Raw genomic sequence first — 15,511 nt, forward strand, 5'->3', positions numbered from 1 at the left:
ATGTTCAGTGAATGTATCACCTTTAAATAAATAATTCCATTCACTATGTTGACTTTTGTCCAGTTTATTTTCTATATGGATATGACAAAACAAAATCAAAATACTTCAGACCTGTGATAAAATTCAAGCAGTAAGCAGCAATTAGCCTGTGCTTTACTTAGGACAGTGTTTTTCAACCTTGGGGTCGGGACCCCACAGGGAATTCAAATAGGGTCACCTGAAATTTCTAGTAATTGATAAAAATTTAAGAAAACAAACAAACAAACAAAAACTTACTAATAAAAAAATATATGGTGAGTTGAGAGAGACAGTCACAATCCATAAAAAACATGACAAACTGAAGCTGAAACTGAAGCTGAAACTGAAGCACTGTGGTACTGTTTATCTTTCAAATGTTCATTGTGGTCAGTTTCAGATGCTGCAGCTCTTTCATAATTCATAGTTTGAGTTATTGTTTTTTATTAATTGTCAGCCTTGTAAATACAAGCTGGACTGACTGTACATATCCTGACCAAGGAAAATTAAATTCTCACTTTGTGCAGTAATTTCAACCTGGCTTTTCTGCCTCCGTCCATAATAATAATATACATTATACAGCCTAAATGTCGTCTAAAATTAACGTTTACCTACAACATAGTATAGCAAACTATTACATGATCAAAAACAAATTAATTTTAGCAAAAAAAAAAAAAAAAAAGAATGTCTCAGTTTTAAATGGCAGGGGTAACCAGAAATTTGTGACGTTAAAATGGGGTCACGAGCCAAAAAAGGTTTGGAGCTACAGACTTTGGAGGTTTCATGTTTTGGGTGTACACTTAACAGGAAGCAAAAAGAGGAAATCAGAAAAGTGTATAATAGGGATTGTGAGGCATCCACGCAGTCTTACTGTGTAAATACATGGTTACGTGGTTGTAACATCATTTAGAAGTTGTGGAATGAATTTCAGACACAAAACTCAAAAGAACAATGACCCCAACTCTGAGGTGGAAAACAGTGACTCAGGTATGCTTCAGGTGGAGGGCAGCAAATGCACAGTACACAGTTTGGCAATAGTACCTGCAGCTGTTTAGTGTTGAAAGCCTGAGGAAGAGTCAATGAGGAAGAGGAACTGGATGGATGAAGAGATGTCTTTGTGAGAAAGTACATGGTAAAATGGTAAAATTTTGAAATTGCATTGAACCCTTATCTGTTTCTGTTTGGTCTGTACTCAGAAAAACATAACTTCTGCAATAGTGAGAGGATATTCGTAGACCTCAGTTTGCTCATTGCCAAGAAAAGTATTGCACTGTGGAAAAATATTCAAGGACCAGATGTGACTCAGTGGCTGACACAGATGTTAACAAACCTTCCTCCCAAAAGAATAACATGTATACTGAAATTAAAAAAAAAAAATGTTTGAAAAGATATGGAGACCTTTCAATGATTATGTCCAAAACTTAGAAGAAGGATGTCTGCGGACCATGTAGTTTATTTTGTCAAGATCATTCCTTAATTTACAATTTGATATTTTATTTCATTGCACACAAGGTACTTTTTTTGTAATAGATTAGCTATTGTTTTTCTATATTATAAGAGAGAAGCAATGTTGTTGATATTTTTTTTACACCTTATTTGGAAAATTTTAATAAAAAAAATATTTTATTTGGACTGGATTTCCCTCTTTTTAGTTATTTTCTCATAAATATTCTGTATACATTTAAATTATTGCTACATTGGTGAGAAACATTTGACCACAGAATGTAATAATTTCATTTAATGCACCACTAATAATAATGTCAAGGTTAAGACTCAGCTATTTAAATCACTTTTACTCCAATTAACTGGAATGTACTTCAGTCCGATGAACTGCTCAATCATTCATCCATATGACTGATTAAATGTTTCAGATTTCAGTGTTTCATGGTCGAAAGATTTAAAGTAAAGTGAAACTTGCCAACAAATATATATGGAGTAGAAAAATTTACACATATTTATTTTTATAAAATCAACAAAAGTCTAGAAAGGCTTATGCAAATATCTTCACATTTCTCAAAGTGAAAATAAATGTCATTATGTTATACATCTTAATGGTGCCTTTATCTAAAGAAATTAGTCTCATTCATTCTCCAAATGTTAGCCATCAACGACTGTAGTTAATATGGGGCATTAAACCAACAATTACTTTATCATAATATAAAGTATCTTTTATATTGTTATAAATATGATTATCATAATGTACAGATTTATTTTCATCTCTTCGGTTTATTTTGTTCATTGTGGCTTTCACAACATTAAATCCATGAAAACAATATAAAGCAAGAAATAAAGAAATTAGATTCTTCAAGTGTGTTTTTGTCTTGCATCTCTGTTGTTGTTCTTATTTTATTTTATTATGCCATTTTCATTGCATTATAACTTTAACAAATGATTCTAAATGACAAAGCATTGTCTGCCTTTTTTAACCTCTTAATATCAAATACCACTTTAAACCCAGAAGGGGTAATGATTTGACATTTAACACGAATTAATCATCAGCATCTGATATGAATATTATCATCATGATAAATATTTGGCTGTATCACACAGCCCCAGACATAGCCTGAGGGACTTTAATGTACTACAACTTAAGAAAACTGGGGTAATAGAGCACGCAAATACATGAATGCTGCAAAAATAAACCACACTATGGAAGACTAAAAACTGATTAAAAGATGTAAGAAAGATGTTCAAAACCCCATTACAATACAAACTGATGAAGCTCACTAAAATAAAAGGTTAATGCTTCCAGTTATCAGTATCTTCAATTACACTGGAATTATGCAATCACAAAGAATTTATTTTTTACTTTCATTTATCAGAACAGATACTTGACAAATTTATTGATTTTAGCTGCTGCATTTCCATTACATTATTCAATGTTAATTGCATTACTTCATCTCCTCTGAGTTTTTTCCGTGCGTCGTTGTCGTGCTGTAATTCGTGCAGGATCAGTGGTTGTGCACTGTCATGGGTGTTAGAAATGAGACAAGGCTTTGTGGTACTGAATCAAAAGGGAGAAATATTCTGAAGTCTTCGAGGTCATGTGATTATATAACATACTAACACAGGCCTGTACAGCGCTCTATACTATGTTGCTGGGTCAGGGGTTTACACAAAGGGGGCCCACTGAGTCTGTAGGCTTCAGTTAGGTATAAAAGCTGGAGTTAAACCAGACAGGACAGTGCAGCAGTAGCAGTAGCAACAGCAGCAGCTCACCTCCAACTATGACCACCACCGATATGAGCATGGGCAAGGTAAACCTCAGCCAAATCCATAATAATGTAAAAGAATAATAAAAAAAAAAAAAGTATTAATTACAGTCTAACATAATGCATCTGCTGTGTTTCAGATCATCTTCTACGAGGACAGAAACTTCATGGGTCGCTCCTATGAGTGCATGAGCGACTGCGCCGACATGTCCTCCTACCTGAGCAGGTGCCACTCCTGCAGGGTGGAGAGCGGCTGCTTCATGGTCTACGACCGCGCCAACTACATGGGAAACCAGTACTTCATGAGGAGGGGCGAGTACGCTGACTACATGAGCATGATGGGCATGAGCGGTGGCATCAGGTCTTGCCGTATGATCCCCATGGTAAGTATAAAAGAACATCTGCCATATCATAACTCCACTATATCTGCAAGTCAGTTTACGTCTTGTATTAAACTTTAATTCTCTTCACCTTACAGTACAGAGGATCCTACAGGATGAGGATCTACGAGAGGGAGAACTTCGGTGGCCAGATGTACGAGCTGATGGATGACTGCGACTCCATCATGGACCGTTACCGCATGAACGACTGCATGTCCTGCAACGTCATGGACGGCCACTGGCTGATGTACGAGCAGCCCCACTACAGAGGCAGGATGATGTACCTGAGGCCTGGAGAGTACAGGAGCTTCAGGGACATGGGCTACAGCGGCATGAGGTGGATGAGCATGAGGCGTATCATGGATATGTGCTAAACAGTTTCCCTGTCAAATAAATAATGAAACATAACCATGAGACTTGGGTCTGGTTTTATCAGATTAGCCACATTCATGGACTGTAAATGGTATTCATACAAAGGACAAAGTACTGCAACATGGTACATGCAACAAACACTAACCTTCCTTTAAAATTCATTGACACTGTAGATAAAATAATTATCATTTCAGTAGTTCAAAAAAAAAAGCTGCATTATGTAAAATGTAAGCTCACACTTGGATGCTGTGAATCTGACACTTACTATCATGTTAAATACATTTGTCTCTTTCCATGCTTTTTGTCCATACAGTATGTTGTGAGTCAGCTGTGCGCTGTAATGCTTTATAGGGATCCAGTTAATCATAGATAGTCATAGATATCAACATTTCTTTAACTGAAAGTAAATAGCTAAAGATTAAGTATTTCACAAGCTGAAAAATGTTAAACATAAATACAAGAAAGAAACAAAAAATATTAATCAACAAAGATCTAAAAAATATTAAATTCTTACTTTAAAGCACAAGGACAGACAAATCTATCTTCTTCAATCTTGGAATAAATAGAAAAAACAACTGTGTTAATAAGAAAGTAGGTCTAATGAAAACAGTTGACAGTGAGGTTATGTGAATTGAGGACTGGGTTAAATATTTACTGAGTCCTCTTTTTGTAGAGGTTTAAAACTCTACTGAAAACTGTAATATACAATATGTTATATGACTTATAACAAATGAGTGCAAATAGAAAAATAAAACAGAATATTGACGTATATTTCATTCCAGCGTCACTTTCTCACAGTATTCATTACTAGTGATTTTCTGTTTGACAGTAACTTTAATAATGATCAATAATTTCAATCAGATATAGCCACTATCCTTTAACCCTTAAAGATTTAGCTGTTTCTGTGGTGACTTCCAAATTATTTCTATTGAAGTGGTTAAAAAACTATTCATAATAATATTATTCTCTGAATTTTGAATTTTTCTGTGTAAATCAGGTATATTATTTAATTTACTGACCATCTACATGTTCATACAACCTCAGAGTAAAGATTATTAGATCAGCGACTATGGCTCAGTTGGTAGAGCAGGTCAGCCAAAGGTTTGAATCCTCGCTCTGACTGTCCACATGTCAAAGTGTTCTTGGGCAAGACACTGAACTCTAAATTGCTCCCAGTAAGGCAGCACCTGGCATGGCGATGTATGAGTGTGTGAATGGGTGAATGTGAGGCCTTGTAAAGCACTTCGAGCACCATGAAGGTGTATAAAATGCACTATATACGATCAATCCATTTACTATTTACCAGAAACAGAGAAAACTGAGGGAAAAATGACTTTATTAGCAAAATATATCATTAACTGAACATAAAAATAAGTATCTACAACACTGTTATTTGTCAAACTACACTGGTTTTTACTGGTGAATGAATGTTGCAGAAAATGAAAGTGTTTTCACGTTCACTACGGAGCCTCTGAATGTCCAAATGGGTCATATCTGATGAAAAGATGACAAACTGCATTTGACATCAATTATTTCTTTACAATAGAGGTTCAACAGTTATTAAACATTTTAAAACAGTAGATTCTTTGGGGGCAACATGGTGGTGGATAGTAGGGCATTAACTGAAAAGTCAGTTTGTCGACGTCTGTGGCACAAATCGACGTTACTTTGGAGGAGTCGGCTAGTCGTGTGTTATTCTCTCTCTCCCTTCCATCACCCGACAGAGCATGAGCCTTCATTCAGTGCATGTCGATGCTGTCATCTTTCTACATGAAAACATGGAGCGCAGTGCGCAGAGAGTGGTAGTGATGCGCAGATCAGCGGACCCAGCTCAGGTTGGTGCGGGTCCAAAAAATGTCACTTTATTTGCTGGGCAAGTCAAAAAATTCCACAAAGTGGCTTAAAAAAAACAAAAAAAAAAAAACACCTGCGCATCACTAGTGCAAGGCCAAGACTGAAGGAAGAAGACGATCAGAGTAGAATTACTAAACTGACTGTGATCTAGAAAAACTATGGTCTAAGTAATGCTCTGTGAACCATGTAAGCACCACCAGTACCGAATAATCATTTGGACAGCCAGTGTGTTTGGATTATTCTGTTCATTTATTTCATTCAGACAATGTGCTCTTTTCTCTAGCATGTTGTGTGTATTGGCTGCCACGGTCTGAACTTTTTCTCACTTTATGTTGTTCACTTAAGTTTAAAAGAAACTTCTAGGTGTTAGCCTATGTTTTGTTTTGGTTAAATGTCTTAGAAGGACTGTTGATGCTTGAGTCTTAGTTTTTTATTCTGCTCTTTAGTGTACATTAATGTTACAGTGAACCAGGGGCGTAGAATTGCGTAGGGATGCTAGGGACACATCCCTACCAATATCCAGCCACTACTGTGTTGTCCCCATCAACACAACTGCTGTCCGTAGTGTTGAGTTAATGATTATGGCACACAAAGGGTTAATAGTCAGTCTCTGCTAGAAGTCCCGCTTCTAACGTAAATGTCACTCTCCAATTGGCTCTTTGGCTTTCCTATCGTACATGTGATTGGCCATCCCTGCTGTCACTCCATCTACTTGTAAAAGGAACCTGCTAGTTGGATCGCTAATGTAAGTTTTCAATATGTTTGGCATTTGTTCTGCCTGGGTCACATCAGCTAGATGGATATGAATATCAGTGATGTCATTTACATTTACACTTGTGCATGTGTTTGTTTATATGTGTGTGTGCGTGCACGTGTGCTCGGTAATTAGGATGTAAAGAACGTCAAAGAAAAGAAAACTAGTCATAAGACACTTCTTTAGGAGTCAAAGTGTAAGTTACTTCAAGGGTATAGAACTGTAGAGGTTCAACACAGATACTGAATAAAAGACACTGTTTAATGCCAAACAGATACACTTTTTAAAAGTTATTATTTTAAATGTATTTCTATGGAAGAGCAACTGTTTAAAAAAACACATAAAGAAAATTTGAGGGGAAAATACAATAAAACCTCAGATTCTAAATATGATTTTATCCATGTTTTTGGGGAATAAATTACATGTAATAATTGAAAGTAACAGCCTTTTTTGCTCAGGCAGTAACTGTACCATCAAACTCTATGATCACTGTATCCCTAATCTGTTCATATGTCATGCATCAGCATATTTTTGTCAAGTGACAGAGAGTATAGATGCAGGAGGAGGTAGAGGAGGAGAGGCTGGAAATTCACAGGTGAGGTTCAATAATAATGGATACGTTAGTCATGAGAATAAAATTACAGAATGCATTAAATTCTTGTATTGTCTTTAGATATTCAGTAATGTGTTATAAACATGTCAATTACTGATTTTTTTTTTCTGACTATGATTGTTTATTTGATCAGCTCAACATGACGTGAAATTACGATTGCAAATGCAAAAAAATATCAACTTTCCGGAGTGCTGCCTTGGAGCACCTTTGTATCCCCACCAATATCAAAATCAAACCTACTCCCTTGCAGTGAACATTAGTACAAGTCGCTCATTGTTGAACAGCTGTGTGTCTGTATTGTTCCTCTGCTGTCAATGTGATGATGTCATCATACGACGAGTCGACTTGACTTCAACTTTATTGACAAATAAGTTGATCTGAAAAAATCTGAAGTCACCAATGCTCTAGTGGATAGCACTCGTGCCTCACAGCAAGATGGTCCTGGGTTCAATTCCAACACCAGTCAATGGCAGTTGGACCTTTTCTGTGTAGAGTTTGCATGTTCTCCCCATGTTTATATGGGTTCTCTCCAGGTACTTCCTCCCACAACACTAATAGGTTAATTGGTTCATCTAAATTGCCCATAGGTGTGAATGTGAGAATGATTGGTTGTTTGTCTCTATATGTCAGCCCTGCAATGAACTGGCAACACATCCAGGGTGTACCCCACCTTTGCCCATACAATAGGAAGCTGGGATAGGCTCCAGCACCCCCACAACCCTCTCGAAGACAAACATTCATCAGAAGAAGAATGAAGGAATAGATTGTTCTGGTCACTGGTGGATGTTTAGGTCTTTGAGAGTCAATTATAAACAATTCTATGATAATGTATGTTCAATAGCAGAGTTTTTATATTTCATTTCATTTATTTTATTTTATTGATCACCTTTGGCCATCACATTCAAATCAGTTCATACAGTATACATTAATGTTTATTTCACATTTGAGGAAATTCTTTCAAAACATTCCTGAGATGGCACACTCATTAGAATGGACAGCCATGAGGTCAAAAGAACTTTGACTTTTGGCCACAAAACTCTTGTCTGTTCATCCTTGAATGTCAGTTAAAGGTTCACCAGATTTTAAGTTGCTGAGATATCACACGACTTAAACTTCAAACTTCAAAATAAAGGTGAAAGGAACTGACATTGTTACTTGGTTGACTTGAGGAACATTTCAAGACAACTAAGAAGCCAAGCAAATAATCTGGAAGGGAAGGAGTTGAATGATTTCCCTTCATATTATTGTATTGAACTCAGTTTCCAGCATCATAAAGTCCCGCCTTTTGATCTAGAATGATAGCGCCTGACGGAGGATGCATTATAAGCCTTTCCCAGCAGTATTCACAAATGGATTTAGAGTGTAACATTGCATGCTGCTGACTCATGGCTTCCATACAATAGTGTCATCGCTGTGTGAATGTCACGTAAGCTATAAAACAGGCTTAAATCTGGGATAGGATAGCTATAGCATCACTCATCATATCAGCCACCATGCATGGCAAGGTAGGTTGGTCACAGATAGTATACTCAGGATGAATTCGTTTCCATACCATTATTACTGTTATATTTTGTTGGCTAAATACTTAAATCCCTGGTAATCATCTATCCGTCCTTACTGTTTTTATCACCTTTATTTCTACAGGTTGCATGTGATTGATTCAACTGATTTCTGATTTACTGTTACTGCACTGCTTTTTTGTTGGTTTTCTTTGTGCAAGTAGTGATTCCTAAATAAGGGCTCTATCTCTCACTTTAAATAAACACATGTAAATTGAGGGTTGACTGAATTAAATCAGACTTGATCCTGAATGGGTCTGTTTTATTGGTTTCTAGATCATCTTCTACGAGGACAGGAACTTCCAGGGTCGCTCCTATGAGTGCGACAGCGACTGCTCCGACATGTCCTCCCACCTGAGCAGGTGCAACTCCTGCAGGGTGAAGAGCGGCTGCTTTGTGGTCTATGACCATCCTAACTACATGGGTATGCAGTACTTTTTGAGGAAGGGCGAGTACTCTGACTATCAACGCATGATGGGTTTCAGCGACTGCATCAGGTCCTGTCGTATGATCCCACTGGTAATACCCTGTTTATGTTGCTATGTGGAGGCACAATTTGCATTAGTACAGGGCTCATTTGGTTCCATTAAAATCACTAATAATTTTTATTTGTTTTGTTTCACATCAGCATAAAGGTCCCTACAGACTAAGGATCTACGAGATGGAGAACTTCGGAGGCCAGATGAATGAGCTGGTGGATGACTGTGACAACATCCAGAGTCGTTTCCGCATATCTGGCTGCATGTCCTGCCACGTGATGGACGGACACTGGCTGATGTACGAGCAGCCCAACTACAGAGGCCGGATGCTGTACCTGAGACCCGGAGAATACAGGAGCTTCAGCGAAAGTGGCTACGATGGAATTAGATTCATGTCAATTAGACGCATCACTGACTCATGTTAACCTGCCACTTTGTTCTGCTGGAAATGTGTAACTGCAAAAAATAAACCTCTTTTTTCCCATGCAAAATCTTCTCACCTATTTATTTTGCAAATTACCCAAGAAGTTACATTATAAACAATGTAACTGGTCAAACTAAAAAGTTACAGGAACACCAATTTAATGAACAGATTGCTGGCTAAAAGTAGTAGTGTTGCCAACATTTTAGTAGAGTTTTGCAAAACTTTAACAAAATATAAGTCACAATGATAACAAAATATTGCCAATCAATTGAGTTTTTGCAAAATGTGACCACTTGTTTACACAGAGATCGAATACATGGTGAAAGCATGCCTTCACAGAATAATATGCATTTAAAATAAAACAAAAAATCATCTGTTTGTTTTATGGCCCTAAATTCTAGATTCTGTGGTTGTCTGCGCAACAACGACCAAACAGTTATTTCAAGTAGTTATATTCTCAGAAACCACTATGCAACCATGAATATAGTTGAACTCCTAGCAATAATGCAAAATGTGGTGAAATTAGTCAGTAACATGTACTTTACTGTTCATGGCTTGGGGTTTAAGTTTAACTTCACATTGTCTGGAGAAGTGAGAGCAGTTTTCTTCATTCCATTGTTTAACCCTACAGTTGATTCAGTTGTTAAAGTCTTATTCCAGGAGCAGTATGAAGTAAATGTTACACATGCACTGTGGTTTAGACAAGAGTAATGTCAAATAAAGACGCTAACGAAAACTTGCTCATGAAATACTTTGCATCTGTTTTAAATGTGCAATGCCAATAGAATTAAAATTGAATAAATATTCGCCAAACGTGTATAATATGGAGTCTGTTTATTTTGTGCAGTCTATTGTGGCTTAAAAATCCAGAGAAAAAGTGACCTTTGGCCCATGAATATAAGTTCAGATCACAGATATTAGGTCACCATCTACTGAACCATGTATTCACCTCACAGTCAGATCAAATCAGCATCAATTATACATGAGTATTTGCATTCAAAACTACATCTCCCCATTACAGAGTAATAAAAATAGAGATGCAAATCTGAGAACACTTTAAGACACTCCAGAAGGTAATGACATACTAATGAAGAATACTCCATAAGTATTGCAGCTGGCTTTGCATTATTGTTCTAAGTAGTAGTCGTAACATTACTATTATTATTATTATTATTATTATAAGTAGTAGTAATAGCACTATTAGCAATATATTTATTAATATTATTATTATTATTTGTATTATTAGCATTATTATTATTAGCATTATTTAGTATAGTAGCTCAACAGAATAGGTTATTATTGTTCCGAGTGGCTCTGAAATTCATCTCAGAGTTTTAATAGTGATGTGTGCGACGATGTGTGTATTTGTTACCATATTGCACAAATCAAACAACCTGCTATTACCAGGACTATTATATTATTTACCATATTCTGGTCTAGTAAATGTAACAATTTAATATGTTTATACTGCTTATTAAATATCAATCATAATTAAATAATAATTATGGTAATTAATATTTATTATATTATAATAATTACAGTAATAATTTTCCTTGTATTACCTTCTCTCTTGAAAAACTATAGGTACATACTGTGTGTTAATTTAATGCGCTCTTTAGTGAAAGGTGTGTTTGTGGGAAAAACAGTCTCTGTTGTTTAAAAGCAAAGACAATACAACACTGGGCCTCTTCTCACAATTGCAACCAACGCAAATCATGATGTGGACAAGGTCACTTTGAATTGACCAGTATACAGGGGCCTCTCTGCTCCATGTTGCTCTGTCAGGAATTTTGACAATGACTCATGCATCCTTTGGGTGTGAAGGCAGGTATAAAAGCCGCAGGCGGCCATCGAGGAAACTGTGCAGTGTTTTTCAGCTACAACAGGCCTAACTGTAGAAATGACCATGGGCAAGGTGTGGACAAATTTAGTTCTGAATTCTCAAGTTTTCAGCCTAAGTGGAAATTGTAAAAAAAAAAAAAAAAAAAAAAAAAAAAAAAAGGAATATATACTTCATTCAGTCTACAATAACAACATAATGGTTTGCCATTTTTTCAGATCATCTTCTACGAGGACAGGAACTTCCAGGGTCGCTCCTATGAGTGCATGAGCGACTGCTCTGACATGTCCTCCTACCTGAGCAGGTGCCACTCCTGCAGGGTGGAAAGCGGCTGCTTCATGGTCTACGACCGCACTAACTACATGGGAAATCAGTACTTTGTCAGGAGGGGCGAGTACGCTGACTACCAGCGTATGGGTATGAGTGACTGTATCAGGTCCTGCCGTATGATCCCCATGGTAATATTAATCACTACTTTGGTTTGAAAACATCCAAGTTGGACCTAATGAAAGCAAATGAATACATATATTAAATATTCTTTCCTGACCTTTGTTCACTGATTTCAATTCACAGCACAGAGGTCAGTTCAGGATGAGGATCTACGAGAGGGAGAACTTCGGTGGTATGATGCATGAGCTGATGGACGACTGCGACAACATGATGGACCGTTACCGCATGTCTGACTGCATGTCCTGCCACGTCATGGACGGCCACTGGCTGATGTACGAGCAGGCCCACTACAGAGGCAGGATGATGTACATGAGGCCTGGAGAGTACAGGAGCTTCAGGGACATGGGCTACAGCGGCATGAGGTGGATGAGCATGAGGCGTATCATGGATTCCTGTTATTAGAGCATTTTAAATAAACTCTAGTAATCCTCTTTTAAATGAATTCTCCTATTACTTTTCACAGTGTGATTTGAAAAAAGTAATTTATTACCTTTAAATTTTCACAAGAAAGTGTAATCTGAACTCAAAATATGTTTAGAAGTTGGTGTAAAATCTCACATCTGTCCCTTTATGTAAAGTAAAAAAAAAAGGGGTGTTTGAGGTCACGACATTGCACAACATCAGATAGCAGCAGCATCTCAATGTTTTAAAGCCATAGCAGATCAAGCTGAACTAAGTTATGCTACTTAACAGAATTCTTATTTATCAAATTATATTAACATTTTACAATGTGTACACATTTGCAGGTTTAATCCTAACTTAACCATTACCTAGTATTCCTCTTCATCAAGTGAGGATTTTGAGGTTTACAACCTAAGCAGAACACTTGTGCCTAATATAGAGTAACTAAGCAACAGAAATATGCATACATCCCAAGACTACTAATGACCAAACAACTATCAAGAAATAAATTACAAAAATCCCAAAACATGCCCATAAATTAATGAAAATAAAGGCAGATGTTACAATATTATTTTTAAATGTTGGAGATTATGATCTATCTAGATATAGAATAATTACACATAATCACAGTTTTTGTAAACCTCTTGACAACTTTACACATCCCGATATATCATTTGAAGGCCATAACATTTTTTTAACGGCTGATGGCTAAAAATCAATTGATGAGCATAACAATGTTTGCATTATGAAAGTTTACAAAAGAGCCGTCCTCGCCTGTGAGAATTACACAGTGATACACAACAGAGAATGTTAAAGCGCTGTGCATCACCCATGGTCTTTTGTTGTACCTGAAAGAACAAGAGACAATTTGTGTTTTCTGGACTCTTTCACATAACAAAAACTGACCAGTGTGGTTATAGTTTTGGAGCAGCTAATACTGTTTTACATATGTTTTTGTATTATTCAGTTTGAATTTTGATATTTCACTGGAATATGATTTTAGTTCTCCAAGACAGATCAAGTAGGTCTTGTTAAGTCCTGTTTAGAGGGGTTGCCTTTAGAAAGCCTCTTCTCTCTGAAAACGACGTGGGAACACAGATTAGGTTTGAACCACAAGACACGTAGGACGATGTGTTTTGGGCAGATGAGGCCAAGTGGAGATATTGGGCCATGATTCACAGCACAATATCTCAAAACACCAAACATAAAATATCAGCACCAGCACTGAATGCCAACAGTCCAACACTGTGGTGGAGGGATGATGATTTTGTTCTGCAGCTACAGGACCTGGGCACTTTTAAGTCCCAGAGTCCACCATGAAGCTCTCTGCTTACCAGAGTATTCCAGAGTCAAATATGAGACAATCTATCCAACAGCTAAAGTTTGGCTGAAAATGAGTCATGCAACAGGACGATTCCAAACACACCCTTAAATCTAGCAAAGAATGAAAGTGTTGCAGAGGCCCGATCACAATCCAGGGCCCAATCTCAATTTGCCCTTTAGCCCTCCCCCTTACCCCTACCCCTTGGTCCTTACACTTGATACTACCCGTTGAAACGGAGCTGCAAGGGTTAAGGGTTGAAACACTCTCCTATGAAATGGGACAACCATTCGTAGCCTGTTACGCCATCAGCAGTCATCGATGCTGCTATTAACAGATGTGAAAATTTTGTTTCCATCAGCAGCTGTAACCATCACTGTTGCATGGGCTTTGGTCATCTTTTTGCGGCTATCAACTATAAACCGCAGAAATGCGATTTATAACACACTGAAACGGCATCAAACAGTCAATCAAATGATTAAGTTGTTTATGAAGAAAATACATACATTTGTGTGTTTCTTTCTTCACACTGCTGCACTTTTTTGTGTTTACCTCCATCTTGCCAATGATTTGAGCAGAATTATGGGAAATTTCTCCTTAAAAAGGTTTGTTGTCTGCAAGAATTCAACTTGTTAGAGCAGCAAGGTGTGGGGGTAGTATTCCAGCCAAAGAGCACGGATACAGATGTCCAGTTAATGTTTGATTTATTTGCTGTGGTCTGTAACAACAACATGAAGTAATATGAGTATAGTAAACACTACACTTCATACAGAAATACAATGACATAACTGAAGTTATAAAGTACTGCACTCAGCACTCTATCATATCATCTTGTACATACAGTAGAAACAAAATCACCTTGCAGACACCTCATGAAGCACACAAACAGTATGACCCAACTCACTAGCTTCATCAACACACTAGCATACGGCAGTATTAGCCCATACACAGTAAACACACCAGCCAACACTTCAACAGTACATTCAATCCAGACAACACGTCACTAATCTCACCTTTTGGCATACACACACAGCAACAAAACCAGGGCGGTACAGGTAAATGATGAGGAAAGCAACTGAACATAAACGGTCGCTGTGTCAGAGGAAAATTAGCGGTTTTCATGTTTTAAAGTATTAGCATTCAGTAGCGCCGGCACGGCAATGGTGCGTTTAAGGGGCGAAGGACATAAGAAAACTTACAGAAAAACATACTGTAGAACTTTCAACTCAACTAAACGAGCATAGGAACAATACATAAACAGTGTGGGCTTTCTAACACTCCTACCCCTCCGTTCATAGTGCGATCCTGGAAAATCTCCGTTTCGAGGGCTATACAACCCTCCACCTTAAGGCTGGTTCATGCTTACCGCGTCAGCGAGCTCCCCGCGGCAGGTCAATTGACGTAATTTTCACAGCCCCGCCCCTTCGCGCGGCTCATCTCAAGCGGAAACTTTCCGCGTCGTGCACCTCAGAAAATCTGTAAGAGACGCGCGGACAACATGGCCGACATTCAGGAGCTCCTGGTGGTAGAAGGGCAGAAGTACAGGCACTGGGAGGACTGGTCACACCGGGACCACCGCCACAGCCGAGTAGTGAACAATTCACGGAGGGAAATTGCAGCGACAGTCGGCAAAGAGGAGGAATGGGCAAAAAAAACTGGAAAAACATTCGGGACAGATATGTAAAGGCAAAAAAGACCGCCAAAGGGAGAAGTGGAGACCCAGGGGGGAGCCCAAACGTCCCACGGATTCTGAAAGAGTTGAGCTGGCTCTGGAATTTTATTAAACACAGGGAAACAGACACAAATCTACCTCCGGAGGACGTAAGTTTATTGCTA

General features: G+C 37.8%; 3 protein-coding genes across 4 annotated transcripts; all 3 read left to right on the forward strand.

The window, feature by feature from the left end:
• The first annotated feature begins 3,223 nt into the window (after positions 1-3,223).
• Positions 3,224-3,981, forward strand: LOC115412272 (gamma-crystallin M3-like). Its single transcript, XM_030124684.1, has 3 exons — positions 3,224-3,272; positions 3,368-3,610; positions 3,706-3,981. Exons 1-3 carry the CDS (start codon positions 3,243-3,245, stop codon positions 3,979-3,981), a joined length of 549 nt encoding a protein of 182 aa, XP_029980544.1. The 5' UTR covers positions 3,224-3,242.
• LOC115412273 (gamma-crystallin M3-like) lies at positions 3,224-12,354 on the forward strand. 2 transcript variants are annotated; one of them, XM_030124685.1, is made up of 3 exons: positions 3,224-3,272; positions 11,721-11,960; positions 12,076-12,354. In XM_030124685.1, exons 1-3 carry the CDS (start codon positions 3,243-3,245, stop codon positions 12,352-12,354), a joined length of 549 nt encoding a protein of 182 aa, XP_029980545.1. In that variant the 5' UTR covers positions 3,224-3,242. The 2 variants fall into 2 exon arrangements, with proteins under 2 accessions (XP_029980545.1, XP_029980546.1); XM_030124686.1 differs by lacking the exon at positions 3,224-3,272 and adding an exon at positions 11,542-11,577.
• On the forward strand, positions 8,694-9,663 carry LOC115412278 (gamma-crystallin M3-like). The gene is made up of 3 exons (XM_030124690.1): positions 8,694-8,705; positions 9,036-9,278; positions 9,388-9,663. Exons 1-3 carry the CDS (start codon positions 8,694-8,696, stop codon positions 9,661-9,663), a joined length of 531 nt encoding a protein of 176 aa, XP_029980550.1.
• Positions 12,355-15,511: the final 3,157 nt, after the last annotated feature.

The sequence above is a fragment of the Sphaeramia orbicularis genome, chromosome 21, assembly GCF_902148855.1.
Source record: "Sphaeramia orbicularis chromosome 21, fSphaOr1.1, whole genome shotgun sequence".
In the NCBI taxonomy this organism is placed as follows: domain Eukaryota; kingdom Metazoa; phylum Chordata; class Actinopteri; order Kurtiformes; family Apogonidae; genus Sphaeramia; species Sphaeramia orbicularis.

Excerpts from the sequence above, each read along its gene's own strand:
- LOC115412278 (XM_030124690.1), top strand. Across the intron at positions 9,279-9,387 it reads CCTGTCGTATGATCCCACTG|CATAAAGGTCCCTACAGACT; the intron begins GTAATACCCTGT and ends GTTTCACATCAG.
- LOC115412273 (XM_030124685.1), top strand. The coding sequence starts at position 3,243 with ATGACCACCACCGATATGAGCATGGGCAAG. Across the intron at positions 3,273-11,720 it reads CCGATATGAGCATGGGCAAG|ATCATCTTCTACGAGGACAG; the intron begins GTAAACCTCAGC and ends CCATTTTTTCAG. Across the intron at positions 11,961-12,075 it reads CCTGCCGTATGATCCCCATG|CACAGAGGTCAGTTCAGGAT; the intron begins GTAATATTAATC and ends TTCAATTCACAG.
- LOC115412272 (XM_030124684.1), top strand. The coding sequence starts at position 3,243 with ATGACCACCACCGATATGAGCATGGGCAAG. Across the intron at positions 3,273-3,367 it reads CCGATATGAGCATGGGCAAG|ATCATCTTCTACGAGGACAG; the intron begins GTAAACCTCAGC and ends GCTGTGTTTCAG. Across the intron at positions 3,611-3,705 it reads CTTGCCGTATGATCCCCATG|TACAGAGGATCCTACAGGAT; the intron begins GTAAGTATAAAA and ends TTCACCTTACAG.